Genomic DNA, 20677 nt, shown 5'->3' on the forward strand with positions numbered 1-20677 from the left:
CACACACACACACACACACACACACACACACACACACACACACACACCCCCACCCCTCTCAGTCACTGCAAGCAGCAAGGAAGTACTCCTGGCTCCAGTGCCCATTTCATTACAGGTATCCGCTTCTCAGGCTCTCAAAACAAAGAGCTTTGGCAGCAAGCCATCTGAGGTGGGCACTCCTTCCCTTTCCCCTCCCCCCAGCCCAAGGGCTTCAACATCCTGTTGGAATCTCCCATCCCCCATTCCCTCTCCCTCCCTCATAACTCCAAGTGAGGAAGGCTATACTGAGGAACCATCAAAATACAGGAAACTGCCTCTCACTCACCCTAAAAAAGGCTCAAGGGTGCCATCCAGAATCTAGCTGTCAACCGGATTGCCTTCTTGCAAGTTGGTTCAATAGAGGAGGACAGGGCAGAGAAAGAAGGTAGTCTCAGATGAGTCAGGGAATTCTAGCTCCCAAGCTTCTCTAGGAAAAGAGGTGGGTTTTTTTTTTTTTTGGGGGGGGGGCACAGAAATAGCCTGGGAGCACAGGCATAATTTATAAATAGAGGCAAAGACAAGCTAGAGGTCAGAAGCCTCCTCAAGGGCATTACCCTGTTCAGAAACATCCCCACTACCTACTTTATGAAGTCTTTCCTGACTCGCCTGGCTCGTTTTGATTTTTCCCTGTTCCAAATATCCAAAGCATTAATACTCACTGCCACACAGTTAGCTCTGCCGGAGATTCTCTGCTTGTAGGAGCCCTATTTTCCAAACAGGGCTTCAACCTCTCGAAGAACAAGGATAGTGTCTTCTCTTTTTAGGCAGCTAGGTGGCACAATGGATAGTGATAGACTTAGAATCAGGAAGATTTGAATTTGAATCCTGTCTCTGACACTTACCACCAGTGTGACCCCGGGCAAGATATTTAACCTCTTTATGCCTCAGTATCAGTAAAATAAAGAGATAGTAACAGCATCTATTTCACAAGATTGTTGGGATGATCAAATGAGATAGAATATGTAAAGTACTTTGCAAATCTCAAAGCCCTATATAAATTCTAGCTTTTCTCCCACCTTCCCCACAGAACCTAGGCCAGGGTTAGGGACAGGAAATACCTGATAAAGACTTGTTGATTTTTAAAGAAAGGGAAAGGGAGAAAGAGCTTGCCTTTCCTAAAAAGAGAGGAGATCAAAGTTGGAATTTCCATCTCAGGAAACCACTTCATCCCCAGGAGTGAAAAATCCTGTGACCCAAGGAGGTAAAAATCAGTTACAACTTGCTTAGCATGAGTAATTTGTCAAACTGGCTTCCAGCTGGCTTCCCAGAGCACAGAGACATTTCCCTTCCAGGAATACTCCTGTTTACCTGCTACTAGCTCCCCAGTGCCCTCCCCACCCCTACAACTCAGTTCTTCTTCACCCACCCAACTCATGGAAAGCTCCAAGTCCTTGGCTTTCTTGACCCTCCCCTCTATGGCCAGAGTTCACCCCTTCACCATAAGCTTTTTTTTTCATCTTCATGCTTCCCTGAGCCCACCACCCACCCTACAAACCACCTATTTCCCAGATCTTTGTTCTCCAAAGCCCCCAAAACCAGGTCAGAGTTTTCAGAGCCACAAGGCTTGACATTCAAGACCTCTAAAATCTTGCCTCAATTTACCTGCTAATGTTCCCCCATCCTGTCCCCCACCTTGGCTATTTATTTTCTCTGGCCAATACCAAGCTCATTTCTGTCTCTTATAGCCATATCCATCCCATCCCACCTAGAATGCCCTCCCTCATCTAACTAGCCAAACCCTGCCCTATCAGTCTTTAAAGACTAGGCTCATGTCTTATTTCCACCAAGAAGCCTCCCCACTGTCCACCCCAGCTCCCCAGTACTCTCTGCCAGCTTTCTGACCATAGCTATCCACAGCCACACACTTTGGCACTGGTTCATATCCCATCTTGCACTGTTCCTCTAATTACACAGCTGTCTCTTTCTATTTCACCCTCTCCCAGCTCCCCATCACACAAGAGCCATCAGTTCAGACTTTCTGAACTAAATTCTATCATCTGAGGGTGCAAGCTCCTCTGGTCCCAAGGCAGAGAGCAGGGGTAGCTCCACCCATCAACAGAGGTGAATACCAGGTGACGCCAAGCTTCTCTGAAAGACTGTTATGAAATAGCCTTTGAACTCTCAAATCTAAGCAAGAATATAATCTGAGAATGGAACCTCAAACTTGTTAGTAAATATTTTGATAACTATATTTCTTTCTTTGCTTTTTTTTTTTGGAGGGGGGAAGGCAGGGCAATTGGGGTTAAGTGACTTGCCCAAGGTCACCCGGCTGGTAAGTATTAAATGTCTGAGGCCGTATTTGAACTTAGGTCCTCCTGACTTCAGGGCTGGTGCTCTATTTAACTGTGTCACCTAGTCACCCTGATAACTATATTTCAACATAATTAGTTTCCTTAGCTATCCAACATATTTTTACTTTATGCACTTAAAAATATTATTCTAAGAAAAAAAAAGATCCATGGGCTTCACCAGACTGTCAGGGGTCCATGACACAAAAAATATTTAAGAACTCCTGATCTAATTAAACCCCTTCTTTTTACTGAATGGGAGATGGAGGCTCAGGGACTTGCCTAATGTCCCACAGCACATAAGAAGCTGAGTCAAGACTAGATCCCAGGTCTTTTATCCCCAGGCCAGGACTCTTTCAGTCTTATGATTCTTCCATCACTCTAGTCTCTCAAATTAACAGTTCCCAATATCCTGTCAGTCTTTACTGTGTGCCCTCCCCACCCACCCCCCAAAAAAAGGAAAGAGAGAATGACTTGTCTGGGGACTATAATGTCAACCAATAAGGTGGGCTCAGTCAGGAAAGGCTGGGACAGGCCTAGTCTGGCCCTACCAGTTTCTCCCTTCTCCCCTCCCCCACTCCAGTGGCTCCATGCCCACCTGCTTTAGCCACCCTGGGATCACCATGGAGACAGACCATTGTGAAGCATTCAGCCAAGGCTTCCTCCCTCCCTCCTCTTCCCAGTCAACCCAGCCCAGCATGATTGAGAAGCAATAACCTACCAGCTCAGCGAAAGTTCCCTCTGAATGAGCCCAGGATGGAGGCTGTCAGGACAGGGTTTTGAGAAACATCTTCAACAAATCTAAGTCAGCCACTAAGACCTGCCCATTCTACCCCTACATGTCTTTCACACCCCCTCCTCTGAATTTAGCTACTACTGCTCATGACTTCTAAGGCCACAGAGCTGGAAGAAGTCAAAGATGGGTAGCTGGAAAGGCCTTCAGGTCACCTAGTCCAACATTCCTGTTTTAAAGAGAAGGAAAGTGAGAGTTTTGATTTGAACCCTGACCTCCTAATTCTAAACATAGTGCTCTTTCCTACCAAACTGATATCCTGGCCTCCAGAGCATCCCCCTCTAAGCTATTCTACAGAATACTGCTTGATTAATCCATTTTAATTTGTCACTTTTCAGCCCCCAAATCTCAGCTGGTTCTCAAATGCTTACAAAATAGTCTCACCTTATCAGTCTGGCATTCAAGGCCTTCTACAACCTAGGCCCAATCTTCTCTTCACAATGTCCCCTCCTTTTTCATGTAACCAAAAATCCACCAAACCAGGCTCTTCCCTATTTCCCCAAATACAGAATTTGTACTTATATTTCTATACCTTTGATAGCATTATACCCCGCTCCCTATCTGAGAACCCCTCTTTGCCTCCCTTTTCTAGCCATATCTTATCCATCCTTCATTATTCAGCTAAGTCCCACCTCTTCCAGGAAGCTTTCCCTGACTACTCTGGGCATTGAACAAAATGCCTTGTATTATGTTTAACTCTTTTAAAATAGAGAAACAAGTCTCCCACAAAGGGATATTGGAGTGCAGGGACTGTAACATGCACTTCTGTGTCTCCCAAAGCACCTGACATGGTTGTGGGCCCCATAGTAGGTACTTAATTATTTCTGTCAATGGACAGATGAATTATGTCTAGACTCCTGCTGCTAAGGTCAGTCCATGTCTTCCAAAAAGGCCCAACCTCATTTCTTTTGCTAAGAAAAACAGATTTAGAGCTAGAAAGGACCTTAGGGACCATCTGCAATCTAACAATATAATTTTACAGACAGAAAAAATGAGGAAGCACCAAAGATGAAAAGTGACTTGCTCAAGGTCACACAGATAGTAGGGAGTAGAACTGAGAATGGAACTCTAAATTTAGTGCTTTTTCTACCTCCAAAGAAGGAAATAAATATATATTAAGCACCTACTATGTGAAATAAACTGTGCTAAGTACCCTACAAATAGTGTCTCATTCCTCACAACAACCTTGTGAGGCAGGTGTAATTGTTACTCCCATTTTACAGTTAGGGAACCTGAGGTGGACAGGGTTAAATGACTTGCCCAGGGTCACAGCCAGTAAGAGTCTGAGGGTGGATTCAAGCTGTTTTCCTGATTTCACCTCTTGTGCCACCTAGCTGTCCCATGTCCACCTACCATAATGCCTCTCTATTCCCCTGACCCCCAAAGCCAACAATAAAAAATTATTGTGTAATTTATATTTAGGGGGAACAAGGTCATTTAAAATGATCAAAATAACCTCATAGGTCATATCATCCAGCCAACTGCCCCTAAGCAGGCTAACACTTATAGAATCACAGACAGACAAGAATCTCTTTCCTTTAAACTATGAAGAATAAGAGATTGATTCCCATAGACTAGACATACCTGCTTCTACTGTAAGCAAGAGAGGTGGAGGGAGAGGGGTCTGATAAGTGCTCAGCTAAGGGGCCATCTTCTCAGGCAAGGTCTTTGCTGATCTCACCCTAACTGTCAGTGTCTCCCTCCTAAAATCACCTTATATTTACTTAACTGTTTACAGGTTATATCTCCCTTAAGGGCAATAACTCCTTTTTATTTTTGCATGCATATCCCCAGAGCCAAATACAGTGCCTTAAGCATGGTTAAGCTAAATAAATCCTTATTGATTTGATTGGTATTAATATTAGTATTTATATATGCTTTAAAGTTGCAAAGCACTTTACATATATGAATTCACTTGATCTTCACAACAACCTTAAGACAGTTCTGCTATTTACTATCTGTGTAACTTTATAACTTAAACTCTATGCCTCAGTTTCCTCATCTGAAAATGAGAGAGTTGGATTAGGCCTTGAAGGTCCCTTGCCACTCAATCTATAAAGTCCTTTGATCCATACATCAGAATAACACACATCTCCCACATCCAGAACATAAACACATACATATGTACATATATGTGTGTATATATACACATGCATGCACACATACAGTGTCTGCCATTCAAGCAAGGACCTTAACTCTTTCCCAAGTTTGCATTCCACTCCTGTCTCTTCCCCCACCCTTTTCTAAACAAAAGTAGCTGGAGCTCTTAACTCCACCCTCCACTCTATCCCAATTCTCTTGTCAAGGCTTGAAACTATTTTCTCCCCTTCTTACCAATTTGGGCCAGGAGCAGAATCTAGGCCAGGAGAAGGAAAAAATGAATCACCCAAGATGAAGTTCACATACTCTGCCTAGTCTGGATGGGTAGAGGGAATAACTAGTGAAAGGAGACAGACAGGATGGAGCATGGACAGGATGAGGTAAAGAGACTTGATGAAGGAATTATTTCCTTGCTATTGATTCATGGAATATCAGGACTAGAAGGAGTCTGATAGGTCATCTAATTAAGACTGTCCCCCCCTTTTTTTGTTGAGGGGAAGGTAGGGCAATTGAGGTTAAGTGACATGCCAAGGTCACATGGCTGGTTTTGTGTTAAGTGTCTGAGGCCGGATTTGAACTCAGGTCCTCCTGACTCCAGGGCTGGTGCTCTATTCACTGTGCCATCTAGCCACCCCAAGATCCTTTATGTTACAGAGGAGAGAAAGGAGGCCCAAAAGTAAGGACCATATCTCCTTCTTTCCCTATCTATGCCAGAGTTCAAAGAAATCTTACCTAGAGAAACTAAAGCCCAAAAAAGGGATGGCTTGCTCAAGATTACACAATGAGAAAGGCAAAATTGGGACTAGAGCTTAGTTCTTTGACTCCCAATCCTTCCTGACCCAACTACCTTCAGATGGAATCTTTCTATTCTAATGTGCTACTTCTCAACTGAGCACCTAGCCTGACGTCCTACGGTTAGAGAACTGACAATTTGGTGGGAGAAAGTGCAATCGTATGCTAGTGATACAGAATGTAGGGCTAGATTGTGAAGAACTTCAATGTCAAGATAAGGTCCAGACTTGATCTTGTGGGCAATGGGGAGCCACTGAGAGATTCTGAGCAAGGGAAGGATATGTTCTGAGGATATGTTAGGAAGATTGATCTGTCAGCCTGTGCAGGAAAGGCTGGAGAGAGAACAACGCTACCCATACTACCTTAAAGTTACAAGCAGGATGGACAGAGTTGCTTCATTGGGGACCTCCTATCTAGGGCAGGCCCGAGTTACTCACCAGGTGATCCTTCCAAATTATACTAGAACAACAGTCCAAAGAAGGCAGTCAGGACAGTGAAACCCAGATACAGGCTGCAGGAAAAAACTTGGCTCCCAGAGGCCCCAGCAGGTTTGTTGCCTGTGCCCCAGCTACTCACAGACTAGGCTCACCTGAGCCCCTCACACACAGGTATCTCTGGAATTTCTGCCTATATCCTGCCAATTGCCCCAGGCTGGTCGTCCCGCCCCCTTCCCCATCTTATATTCCATCTGCTGCCCCTTGTCATTTCCCTGGGGCCTCATCCAGTTTCCAGAAAACTCATGGCTAAGTCTGCACCAGAAGAGTCCATAATAAAGGAAAGGCCAGTGGTCAGATGAAGGTGAAAGGGTGGGGCAAATGAGGGTGGTGACTTCTTTTGGTGGTGACAGCAGACTCTGTACCCAGGGCTCTCAGCCAAGTTCTCCCTCTTCATACAGGAGAGAAGTGCTTTCCCAATAAGTAGCACCCCCTTCCCCCTTCTAGTGGGGGGACGTGCAGCACTGTACCCAAAGCTCTGGCCAAGCTCTCCCCACTCAGAGTTATAACAGCTTCAGGACAGCTGCCTTCATACCTCAAAGAGGGGAGGAGGGGAGGCTAGCACCTGCCCTTTTGACAGGCCTCCCATGCCAGAGAACAGATAACTTTGGTGCAGTACAGTTTTTTTACCTCAGCCAGCCAAGTTGGCCATGTTTGCTGACCACCTACAGCACACCAAGCAGGGAGCTAAGCCATGCTTTCAAAGAGATGGGAGCAGAAGGAGAGATTCCTGCTAAGGCAGACGGAGGAAAAAACAAGCCCCAGGTTGCAAAGCCTTAATCAAGTCAACAAAATCCCACGGAAGCTAAGGGAGATTTAGGAGGAGGTTGGGGAAGAGGAGGAGGGTGTTGTCTGTACTTTTTCTCCAGGCACGGAAGGTTTGAACAAACACCCCCCTTCCCTCTAAGGAGAGGACAGAGGCTGCAGGCTGCAGTCCACTCAGGGGGAGGGGGAGGAAGAAAAATACCAGATTCCTCCTTAGTCCAATGCTGAATCCTTCAGAGGGCATGCAGCATGAAACAGCAGGCCAGAACTGAATTGCAGCTGCTTCCCTGACTTCCCCAAATCCCAAACATGTGCCCAAGCAGGGATCTTGGTTCTGGGAAAAAGTTGGTTTTGTGCTAATCAGCCCTGGCCCCGGTGAGGAGGGATGTCCCTTGGTCTTACCTGACCCAGGTCTAGGGTGACGTTGACTTCACTATACTCCAAACCCCGAGAGAGTGGAGGGCTCTGCCACCATCGTTCTGTCCCATCCACTGCATTGGTGATGGGGTGAGCCTTGTTGATGTTGGCTGATGTGCAGATATCACAGTACTGGCCCTAGGGGTGAGGAAAATGGTCAGACAGAATCCAGAGAAAGGGATCTGATCCCCGAATACCACATAGTTCCCCCACCCTCCAAGTCCCCAAATTCAAAATTCTAAATGGCTCTGCAAGTATCCAACAGAGTAAGAGTCAAGTTCCTATGTCCACTATTCCCTTAGGAACTGCCTTAACCTTATGTGATCCCCACAGGAACTCTGTGAGGTAAGCAGGATAGGCAATAAAGATAATGACATGCTCTAAGGCTAAAAATCACTTGCCTTACAACACTCCATAGAGGTAGGTAGAGTAAGTATTATGATTCCCATTGTACAGAAAAGGTAACTGCATTTAAAAATATAATTCTAAAAATAATAGTTTCCTCAACTATAAAATGGAGATAATAATCTCATAGGGTCGTGGTGAGGATCAGTTGAGATAATATATTTACAGCAATTTACAATCCTTAAAAAAACTATATAAATGCTAACTATTATAATTATCATGCAAAGACGTCCATAGGTTTAACCAGCCAGGTCCTTAACAACTACAAAGTAAAGAAAACCCTTGCCCTAATTAAACTTTGGGATTATTGAGAGCAAGGATTGAGATACCTTCACTTAACTTCTAAATAACATCGCTAACCACAAAGCCTGGTGCATGGAATTTGGGAAGGACTTGCTGACTAACTGCACATTTGTCACAATGCCAAATAAATTCCCTAGAGTTAATTTTCACTTAATATGTTGATCACAATAGTTTTCCACAAATGTTTTTGGTTCCATGGTCCAAAGCCCAAAGGCTACCCAATCTACAGCTTCTAAACATTCCTACTAAAGGGGAAAAAATACTTTCAGCAGCATATAAGTACAGTGTAGAGATAAAGGGGCTCTTGATGGTTTGTTTGGAAAGTACACTGGGATCAGAGTCTGGAGACCTCAATTCTGTGTGGCCTCCCTGTGTTACCCTGAGTATATCATCATTTCCTCTCTCACTCTCCTCATCTGTAAAATGAAAGGGTTTATTTAGATGGTCACTTTTAGCTTTGTCATTCTGTGATCTATGAGTCTATAAGACAGGAATTCTGGTCCTGTTTTAGATGCACTAGCCAGACGATATCAAAAGTCAATCATTAATTCTTGCCAGAAACTAAAGTGCAGGCATGGTCACTTCATAAACACTTATCCTACAGGAGACCGGTTTCACCCACCCTGCCAGGGACCCTGTGCTGAGAATCTCAAGATTCCAAAGCAGGTTTTATGGGACATTCACTGGATGTTCTCCAGTAGTAGTTAATGCCAATACTCAAGAAACTGGCAATAATTACCTTCTCAGGGTCTTTATCTCACTTTCCTCACCTCTACACATGAAGAGTTAGGCTTGAATCCTCACAACCCAAGGACAATGACTCTTTAAAAGAGGGGGAAATGGGTTCTTGGGGGAAACTAGAAGATATTGTTTACTCGAGGTGGATAAAACTAGTGTTAATATCTACCAAGTACCTAATCTTCAATCTGCCTTTTAAAACTTCCTTGCTGAGTACAGCCACCCCTTTGTCTGGGGGCAATAGAGCTCTCTCCTAAATCAGAAGGAGTGAGGATTATGGTTTCCAGAGAAACTAGAATTAAGATGTTACAATCTCAAACAAACAAACAAACCAACCAACCAAAATAACCTTCTGAAATAGGCCAAAGGAAGGTCTCTCATTTTCCCTGCACCATCCACCCCTGAACTTTGATTGTAGCTGATAATCACCCCCTTATCTGGCAAAAATCTACAACATATATGGGGCCCAGCTAGGGAAGAACATCTACCATTCAGAGTCCCATGTTATACCAAACATTTACTGAGCAGGAGTGGGGGGTTTGGAGAGACCACTGATGACTTGGCCTCAGTCAAAGAGATTGGAGAAAAACAGCTCTGAAGGGACTTCAACTACAAGCTAACTGACAAACTGGTCAATACTTACTAACTACCTAGTGTGGGATTAACCCCAAGAAAAAAAACAATAGGAAAGACAGAGAAACTAATGAAGCTGTCAGAGGTAGAAGGACGTTTACAAGTAAGAAACTTAATGCAGAAAAGGACCCTAAGAATCCTAGAAACTGAACATTATGTAATTGCAATGAACAAGCATAGCCCTCTGAAGAAGACATGAGAAAAGTCACCTTTCTTTGGTGATGAGGTGGTGGACCATGGATGTGGAATGTTGTATATGCTGCCAAACACACTAGCTACTTTTTACTTTTACTGAACTTAAAAAAAAAAACTGTTACAAATGAAGACTTTCTGGTAGGGGAACAAGGAGGGATATATTTATCACATACACCCCCTCCCCCCCAAAAAAGAGTCCTTGGTTCATTTTACAGATGAGGAAAGGAAGTTTCATTAAAGAAACAGCTTTTCCTTCAGGGAGCTCAGAGCTCCTTGAAAGCAGGGACAGTATTTCTGCCTTTCTTTGTATTGCTAGTACTTAGCAAAATGATTGGCACATAGTAGGCATTTAATAGCTGCTTGTTGGCCGCCAGTCTAGCTCAGGGATTTTTCATCTTTCTTGTATCGTGTACCTCTTTAGCATTCTGGTGAAGCCTATAGATTAGTTCTCAGAATAATATTTTTTGCCTAGATTCATAATTGAAGGAAATGCTAAATTTCAGTTAGAAGCTGGTAAAAATAAAGATGTAATTTTTTTCCTATCCAAGTGGACTATAGGTTAAGAACCCCTGATTTAGCTGGAAAAGGAAAGGCCCATCCGCATGAAGATGTGAGAGGACAAAACAGGACAATGTGTGATTGGTCCACAACTTAGCTCTCACAGTTGAGGAGCCTGGCTGGCCCTCCAGATGTGTGGATTTCCTGCAAAAACATCATCTGCCCTCCACATTTTCAGGGCTACATGTCCCAGGCACTCAAGTCCTCCCTGAAAAGGGATAACCAAGAAGCACCTCCCAGAAGCCCAGGGAGGAAGGTATAAGTATGTTCACAAAGTCTTAGCTTACCAGTTAGGCCTGAGAGCAGAATCAGGGAGCCAAGACCAGCAAGAGGAACCTAGGTCTGATCTAGAGCCCACAAAAGGTGCAAATTAAATGTCCTTTTCAGCAACTTGACAAAGAGAAGGAAACTGCCTCTTGGCTTAGGTAACAGGCCACAGAAAGGAAAAAAATGCCCAAATTTTCCCCTTCCCCTTTCTGCAGAGACCAGCACCCCTGAAAAGAGGAGGCAGATACTCAGAGGGAACCAGAGACAGTAGGACTGGAAATTCAGATCAAATAAATCATGTCAATCAAGCACTTAGAAGTCCCAGATCATGTAAAGATCCCTTCTATCTTCCCTCCCTATCCCACCCCCAGCCATTGCTGACACATTGTATTAAAGGTAACTGAAGGAAAATGCTATCTCCTCATCGTTCAAGGTACTGTCCATCAATCATTCAAATTTTACTAACTACTTGGCAGTTAGGAGAAATAAAAAAAATAAAATATCTCCTATCTATGTGAAGAGACATAATTCATACATGTAAACCAACTGTGTGACATTATCAGGCAACAGGCAGATAAGAGAGAAATCACTAGATCCTGCAATAGCAGAGCAAGATGGGTCTAACTTAAGGCTCGCCTTAAAGAATGGGTAAGGGGGTGGCTAGATGGTACAGTGAATAGAGCACCAGCCCTGGAGTCAGGAGGATCTTAGTTCAAATCAGGCCTCAAACACTTAACACTTACTAACCCTGTGACCCTGGGCAAGTCACTTAACCTCAATTGCCCTGTTTTCCCCCCTCCAGAAAGCAGAAAAAAAAAAGGATGGGTAAAGTTGGGGGAATTCATGGGTCACCACCAACGTAGGGGGGGGGGACCCAGAAAACACAGCTTGATGGCCAAAGGAAATGGCTTTTGCCACAGCTGGCCACAGCAAAAGGCAGGAGTTCAAAATGTCTCATCTGGGGTGACAAATGAACTAGAATATGGAAGAAAGAATACTAGAATGGAGTCAGGAGATTTGGGTTCTAGTTCTGCTGTCTGGCTTCACAAGGTCCTTTACCTCTTTGCATTGGATTTTCCACATGTATAAAATAGGAATAATCCCTACTCTGCCTGCTTTTGTAGGGTGTGTGTGTGTGTGTGTGTGTGTGTGTGTGTGTGTGTATGGAGTACTTGTGAGGATCAAACAAAGAGTGGGGACAAAGGAATCCTCCCCCTTTTCCTCCCCACCAGTAGATGGATGTTGGGGAAAATTTGGGGAGATATGCACTGAGTTCCAATAATTTCAGACCTTGGTGATAAAGATAAGTCTGACCTCTTCCTGCTCAACCCCCCTCCCCACCCTCAGACTCCTTCCCACCATTCTCAGCAGCCTCCCTCCTCCCCTTCCAGCCCCTGCACATTCCCTAAGGGCCATTACACCAGGAACATCTCAGAACTGAAGTCTTTAGCTCTGCCAACTCCAGAGCTGCTGTAAGGAAGCAACAGTCACAGATAAGGACTTCCCCTTGGTGATTCATCGTCTTGGTGCAAAGCTCACTCAGCATCTGACTTCACCCACTTCTGAAATCTTGACATTCCTCCCTGGTCCCTCTACAGCTAAACCTGTTTCCCACAGGAAACAAGGAAACCTTGCATTCAAGACCTTTGACTCTGAATCTGCCTCTACCAGTTCCCCTCTCTCTCCTATCTGGTCAGGCCAGGTCAGGCTTCTCATTACCTCCTTCCCCACTCCATGTAATTAGGCTTATTCTTTATTCTAAGTCTTTCTTCTAATAGTTCCTTTCTGTTGGTCCTCTCTCTCTCCTAACCCAAAGCCTTTCTTAACTACTCCAACCCACAGTGGCATCTTTCTCTGAACTCCTATATCCCTGATTGTCTGTACCATAAATTCTTGGGTGTCATTAGAACAGGGAAAGCACCATGTTTAACTGTATAATTACCTGTGAATTATTTCAAACTGCTCAAGGACAGGGTCCACATTCTCTGACTCTCACAGCACACAGCACAGAGGAATGACATAAGGTTGAATGAGAAAGGCTAGGCAGAGCCCTCAGAAACTACTCTGCCCTACCTGGTGCAGTAGATAGCATGCTAAACTTGGGAATCAGGAAAACTAGGCTCCCAAACACTTACAAATTATATGTACTTGGGCAAGTCATGGTTTGACTTATAAAATCTTTCACTACCTAGGCATCTTCCGACCTGTCTAGTTGTCTTATACTCTACCTCCATACAGTACTCTATGATCCTGTCTCCAGGCTTTTCTGTCTCCACAACTCAGTTCCTGTCTAGCCTTCTACAGGAGGCTTTCAGCCCTGTCAGCAGTGTCTTTTCTCTGAGATCACCTTCCATTTACACTTGGCGGTACAGCATTTTATTTTATTGGGGAGGGCAATTGGGGTTAAGTGACTTGCCCAAGGTCACAGGGCTAATAAGTGTCAAGTGTCTGAGGTAGAATTTGAACTCAGGTCCTCCTGACTCCAGGGCCAGGGCTCTATTCACTGTGCCACCTAGCCGCCCCTTATAGTATTTTACATGTCTCCTTATTAGAATGTTCTTATTAGAATTAGAATTAGAGCTTCTTGAGGAAAAAGAAGCATGTTTTTGCCTGTCTTTGAATCTCTTAGACTTAGCACAGTGCCTGGCACATGGTAAGCATTGCTTACCATTGTAAGCACATGCTTCTTGACTTACAGCTCACCTCTTTAGGCCTCAGTTTCCTCATCTGTAATATGGACAGGTTGGATTCAATGACCTCTAAGGTTCCTTCCAGTTCTAAATCTATAATCCTATGTTCCATTAACTTAGATTTATGGGGAGCTCAAGATGAAGTTCAAAATGTCATACTTATCCATGTGTGACTTATCTGTGACATCTATTTAATCCAAAGCTGGCTTTCCCTTACCACAGTAGGGCATCCAACTGGATCACTTTCCTGACTCTAGTCAATATGAGCTAAGGGAACAACAACCATAAAAAAAATATATCCCTCTCATTTTAATGTCAGCTTGAGCCAAAACAGAACTAGGAAAGTGAAAAGTATCATAGGATATGTTATCTCAATGTCAAACACGAAGGATATTTAGCTCATACAGTGCTTTGGACTCTCTGGATTTGGAGAAAGAAAACCTGGTTCTGGAACCTCAGTTAACTGCCTGGGTAACTCTGGGCAAAGCACTTACTTCAACTGTCTGGGGTGTTCAGTACAGTGTATAACAAGTTAATAAATGCTTTCTAATGACATCAGTGGTTGGACAGTGGCATCTCGAGACTCTTCTACCTCTAAACAAAATGAGCTCATGTTTCTCTTTACTCCAGAGAATAAAGAATTTACTCCAACTTTTAAGTGTGACTCACCCAATCTTAGGAAAAGGATGGTCCACTGTCTTCATTTCATTCACACTAAGGAGCTAGGCTGACCATGGCAGATTCTTATATAAAGCCAAATGTCCAGATAGCTATTCATTGCTCCCCTCCCCCCAAAGCAAAGAGAGAATCCCCTTTGAACCATGTACTTGGATTCCCATCAATCTCTCACCTCTAGAAGTTTTTTTTTTTAACCCCTAAACTTCTTCCACTTATAGGAGGAATTCACATGTCTAAGGAATGATGTTTGTTTTTTTTTTTGTGGAACCATGACTTGGAGGGAGGAGGGAGGAAGAAAAGAACTGGCTGGAGGAATAGAAGACTATGGGAAAGGAGGAAGATCTTTGAAATTGGAATCATACCAACTGCCTTCAACAAATTTTATTTCAGCCACCATGGGAAACTGGTATCCTTTCTGGGCCTCAGTTTCCTCATTTATAAATTAGGGGCAATAAAATAAATGATCCTTTGACTCCCTCCAACTTACTACAAGAGAAATTTAACAGAAGGTAACTAAATCCTAGGAAGCTTAGAGTTCCCAGAAGACAAAACAGAAAGAGAATGCTCATACTTTTACATTGAACTGATTAAATTTCACTAATAAAAGATTCATATCCAAGATATAAAGAGAAATGACAGAAATATAGAAGACCAAGAGCCATTCTCCAATAGATAAGGGATTAAAGGATCTGAATATTTTGAAAAGAACTGCAAATTATCATTGACCTAACAGAGAAATTCAAATAAAAACAAACAAGGTTTCTCCTCACACCCAGCAAGGTGGTAAAGACAACAAATGAAACAATAAATACTAAGGGCAGCTGTGGAAAGATTGGCACATGGTTGAACTCGTTAGCGGAGAGGTGAATCAGTACAATCATTCTGGAAAACAATTTGGAATTTTTCTTTTTAAAAAGTCACTAAATTGTACATACATTTTGCTCCTGAAATCCCTTTATTGGGCATATGCCTCTAAGGGAGTTAATGACAGAAAAGTCTTATAGATAGCCAAAATACTTACAGGAGCACTTTTTGAGGCAGCAAAGAACTGGAAGCAAAGCCTGTAATTGGGGAATGCTTGAACTAACTCCAAGTCTTTGCTCACATGGTTCTACCCTGTTTATCTTCTACATATATTTTGGAATTCTATCCATATTTCAATGCCTTCGGCCTCCAGGACAACCTTCTTGACTATTTCAGGGTGATCACTGGATCATAGATTTAGATCCAGAAAATATCTTAAGAGACCATTTAGTCCAAACATCTGAACCTCTGATATCCCTGAATGTCTATACCACACAATGTTGGGTAAAATCATAACCATGGAAAACAGTGCTTGCAGATTAATAGAATATTATTAATGTGCTCTATAAACAAAGCGTAACTGCACTAACTCGAAAGAAACATGAGATGTGTGAATTTAGCAACATCTCCACTCCAAATGTTCATATGGACTATTTGTGCCTGACCTGTGGTAAAACCATCTGAGCTCATATTGGTCTGATCAGGCACAGTTGGACAAATGTACCTTGACCTCAATATAGTAATGTCATTTTGATCCTCTTCAAGAATGAAGGACAACAACCAAGGAAGGATTTAAATAGGAAACATTCAAAGAAACAAGGATTTGTACAAATTAATGCAGAATGAAATAAGTAGAACCAGAACAATATGACCAGTGACTATAATGATGTGAATGAAAAAAACAACTGATAAAAGGTTTTTTAAAAGTATAAAAGATACTATACATTAGTACAGTAATTGTGACAAATCTTGGTCCTGGACAAGAGATAATGAAATCTAGTTTCCTCTTCTGATAAAAGGAAGAACCTATAGGGGCAGAATGTTATAGACATTGTCAGGTGAGGGGACTAGAAGTTATTTTCATTTGTTTTTCTTCAGTACAACTGAGGGGTCAGGTATCTAGAAATAACTGATGTAAAAATCAAAATAAAAAATATTTTAGAGGTAAAAGATAAGAAAATGTGAAAGAAAAATTTTCATACACCTGATTTCCTTTTGCTGGAAAAGAAAAGCTTGACCTCACTTATGTTCTCTTCTCACTCACCAGCCTTGGAGTACCTAGAGCTGAGATCTTTCTAGAGTTGAGACTGACTATTATGCTGGGAAAATCCATGGATATTGGAGTCAGAGGATCTGGGTTCAATCACAGTTTTGCCACTTGCTACCTGTGTGACCTTAGACAAAATCACTTTCCCTCTCTGGGCTTCAGTTTTCTCACCTATAAAATAAGACTAAATTAGAGGATCTATAAGGTGCCTTCTAATCTAAATCAATGATACTACAATTGTCACATTTTAGCCCAAAGAAGGTCGCTATTCTCAGAATTCCTTCTTATACTACTTAAGTGTTAAATATTGAATCGTTTCACCCTGCTCTATCTGCTCTCCCTAACGGTAGGAACCCCAGAGCTTCTCCCAAGAGTAAGAGAAAAGCTGAGGAGATAAAACATTCTGTGGACACCTCTTTGTCTCTCCCAGAGTGTTCTATCACAGGGCTCATTAATCTCTCACAGCCCAACTGTTAACTGTGCACATGCCACTGAACACAGAATGTAAACTCCTTGAGGGCAGGCAATAACTCTCATTTCATTGTTTGGATCCTTAGCACTTAGCTTAATAAGTACTTAAATATTTTTGAATTTGTACTGATCAGTTTCCAATAATCTCGAACTGAAGTATTATTAATTGAGATACATATCATATGATGTATTTAGGAGAGGATAAGGACTTTAAAAATCACATACATTCAGGGTGGCTAGGTGGCACAGTGAATAGAGCACCAGCCCTGGAATCAGGAGGACCTGAGTTCAAATTCAGCTTCAGACATTTAACACTTACTAGCCCTGTGACTTTGTGACTTTGGGCAAGTCACAACACCAATTGCCCTACCTTCCCCCTGAAAAAAAAATTTAAAAATCAAATACATTCTGCTAAGCCAAGGTGAAGAATAGTGAGGGACATGACTAGCTGGTGGAGACAGGAGCTCTATGGGCCTCAATTTTCTCATCTGTTTAAAAAAAAAGAACAAGATGACTCCTAATATCCCTTCCAACTCCAAATCCTGATAATGTCACAAGTTCAAGAACAGAAAGGTGGAAGCTGGGAAGGTAAATATTTGAGTGACTGTCCTGCAGTTTGTAATGATACATTATAGGATCTCGGATTTAGAACTAGAAAAGACTTCAGAAGTCATTTGGTCCTACTCCCTTATTTACAGATGAGGAAACTGAGGTTTAGAGAAGGTGAATTACTTCCTCAGGCTAACACAGAGAAGTGGCAGAAGTGGGATTTGAACTCAGGTTCTATGACTTAAAATCCAGCACTCTGCTCATTCTACCATACTGAGGTACACACTGCAGCAAATTCATAGGATTATAGATGTAAGGCTCAAAGGGACCTTAGATGTCATCTAGTCCAAGTTTCTCATGTCATGGATGAGGAAAGAGAGATTCAAAGAGGCTAAGTGGCCTGCTTGCCCAGGGTCACACAAGTATCTGAGGCAAGATTCAAACCCAGCTTATCCTGACTTCAAGTCTGTGGCTCTTATCAACTAACCACACCAACTCTCCCAATTCAATTCAACAGTCACTGTGTTAGGCACTGGGGGTAAAGAGATAAAAAGGATAACACCCACACAAAAAAACCAGCTGTGTGACCTTGGGCAAGTTACTTAACCCCAATTGCCCTCCCAAAGGCAAAAAAAAAAAGAGAGAGAGATAAAAAGGAAGCAGTGCATAGCAGTACTTAAAAAGCCTACTCAGTTGGGTGGAGAGGAGATAGGCAGATGAATAACAATACATCCAAAGGTAAAAAGGAAAAGTTCTTCAAAGAAGTTTTAAGGAAAGAGTACAAATAACAGGGGGAAAGAGAAAATGCCTCATGAAGGAGGTAGCACTTGAGCTGTGCTCTGAAACTGTGCTCTGAAAGGAGGTAAGTATTCTGAGAGGACCAAGGCAGAAAGGGGGGTATTTTACATAGGCCCAGAGGTGAGAGACTGACTATCCTGAAGAGGACAGGAGTTGGGTCTTTTCCCCTAATCTAGCACTCCCCAGAGCCAGGACCTTTGAAGAGGCTAAATGATGGGATATCTAGGGTTATCTACTACTCCCAAACCACCCCTCCAGAAAAGAGGGGATGGGGGAGGGCAGTAGGATGGTAAGTTTTTATTTTTTCCATTTCATTTACTACTCCAAAGCAGGATGGTGGGGGAAGAGAGAGGACTTCAGGACAACCCCTGGCCAAAGAGCCCGAGGGAAGGGATCTTAGTGTCATAGAACAGACCCTGCTTCCAGAGTCCCCCACACTCCTTCATGCCGGGAAAAACCGGAGATTCCTGACCAGATCCTAGTTCTCTTGGGATTTGGTTGGAAGTAGGAAGCCCCAGTCCATGACCAGAAATCAGCAGCCTCAGCCTCTGCACAAGTACTAAGAAAGACCAGGGTCCCAAGGCTCCTCAGGTCAAATGATCCATGCCCCTGCCTCCACCGGGGCCAAGAAACATTTTGGAGCAATGAAGAGCGTTCCTTTGTTGGAAGAAATCTGAGATTTCAAAAGTTCTCACTCTGAAGTCTTGAAGTTCTTAAGTTTTACCTAATCTCTGCGAAAAACGTTAGTCACTTTCAACTTTAGGGAGATAACTGCTTCACTTGCTGCTTCTGGATTTGGAACACTCTCCAGAATTCCAGCTCGAGGTTGAAAGTCAAGTGGTTTCTGAGTTATCCTAGGCTCAGCCCCATTCGACTTAAAAGGGTACTACCACCGGCACCCTCCTTCCACAGGATTCAGCGTCACCCGGAGCAGCAGCCCTCCCCGAAGCCTCAAAGACAAAGTAACTCAGGGGCCTTTTAATCTGCTTCCAAGATCAGCCGACCAAGATTCTCTCCAACAGGTCCCTCCACAAAGTCCAGGATTTCACCCGTCACTTAACCCTTTCCACCTCCTGTCTTTTCTCCTCCTGGGAAGAAAAAGCTAATGAACCTAGTAGCTAGAGAGGTGAAGAACCCAACTAACTACTCGACTCCCCATTCTGCTCGAAGCAAAGGGGGAATCACTTTCCGCTCTGGAGGACTGAACGTGCCCCCGGGGCTCTTAGAAAGAACAAATCTCCGTCCTTTCTCCTCAACTCCCTCCCGCTCGCCTACACTCAATCAGCACGATCTCAACTCCGAAGTTTGGGGCGAAAGCGCAGTACCAGGAATGAGAGACATGGCACACTACTCCCTCCCCACCCCCGGGTTCCATCCTTCTCTGAGGAAAGCAGGTAGCCTCCAATGCTTTGACGGACCCAGGAGTCTCAGTTTCACTAGTCCTAACAGAGCAAATCCCTGAGCACCACCCCACTCAGCCTGACCTCGCCATACCTGGATGGTCTGGTTGGGGTCGCCGCCAGCCACTGGTCCCCCCACTAGCTTGCAGTAAAGGTCCTCGGTGGGCCGCGGGGGACCCCGTGCTCCGACCGGCGCCTCCTCACCGCAAGTAGCAGAAGCCGAGATGCGGGTGCCCTCGGCCAGGTTGAAGTAGGGTGGATGCAGGCTGAAGCCGACACCGCCCCCACCACTCCAGCTGCCTGTACCTTCGCCACCGGCCTCGGGAGCCCCAGCCCCACCACGGAGAAGCAGCAGCAGTCGCAACAGAAGGGACAGCACGCAGAGAGACGCATTCCCCCGGCGGTGCCCAGCTCCCCACCTCGCCATCTTCTCAGGGGAGAGGGCGGCGGGCGTTGGGACTCGAGCGAAATGGAGAAATAGGAGAAGGGGGCTCCTGATTCAGAGAGGAGTTGCAGTGCACATTGCGAGCGCTGTGCGTCCAAGTAATAAATGAATAAATACGGTAAATGCGGGAGCCCAACTTTTTCTAGCTATGCTGCGCTCCCTCCCGGCGCCTTCTCCCAAAGCTCTCTAGCCCTAGCCCGGGGCCAAGGGGGCGGGCAGGGCCACTTAATCCGGGGAGGAGACTTCAAGTTGCCCCCGCCCCCTCCCGCCCCTCTTCTCTCCCCTCTCGGGCTCGGTGCAGCCCTGCCTAACCCAACCCAGCCCTGCCCGGCCCGGCCCGGCCCGGCTCCGCTTGGCTTGGCGTCCACTAGTAGCCCAACCCCCAGAATGGCCGTCCCGGTGGGGAAGGGGGAGGGGATGGGGCTGGACACTGGACAAGAGGAGCCTTTAACTCTTCCAGCCCCGAAACGAGTCGGGGCACCTGCTGAGGGGAGGAGGGGAGAGAAAGGGAAAGGGGAGGAGACAGCCATTATTCTTGGGGTCGACCCTTTCCTTCCCCCCACGTTGCGTGTCGCGGGGCTAGGCCGTGGGAAAAAAAAACAGGTTTTCTATTCCCCTTCCCTCCTCCTTCACGTGAAATTTCTTTTCAAATTTTCCCTACTGGGAGGCTGCGGTGCCTATCCTCTTCTCCCCTCCCCTCCCCTCCACTGTCCTCTCCTTCCTCCCGGCTTTCCTCCTCCAGACCGAATCTCTTGGCCTTGGGAGCCTCGGGAGCTGGTCTCCTAGAG

The 20677-nt window shown here is 44.5% G+C and overlaps 1 protein-coding gene across 1 annotated transcript in view; it reads right to left on the reverse strand.

Annotated features, from left to right (window-relative positions):
* LAMA5 (laminin subunit alpha 5) overlaps positions 1 to 20107 on the reverse strand; it is a 124120-nt gene extending 104013 nt beyond the window's left edge. Inside the window, exons 1-2 of the mRNA XM_069072543.1 lie at positions 19539 to 20107; positions 7674 to 7826 (exon numbers count right to left, since the gene is read on the reverse strand). Coding sequence (XP_068928644.1) covers positions 7674 to 7826; positions 19539 to 19871 — 486 coding nt within the window. The 5' untranslated portion in view covers positions 19872 to 20107. The remainder of the gene's footprint in view (positions 1 to 7673; positions 7827 to 19538) is intronic.
* Positions 20108 to 20677: the final 570 nt, after the last annotated feature.

The sequence above is a fragment of the Petaurus breviceps genome, unplaced genomic scaffold (assembly GCF_028583685.1).
Source record: "Petaurus breviceps papuanus isolate PSGF00001 unplaced genomic scaffold, PetGlider_PUasm1.0 90847, whole genome shotgun sequence".
NCBI lineage: Eukaryota > Metazoa > Chordata > Mammalia > Diprotodontia > Petauridae > Petaurus > Petaurus breviceps.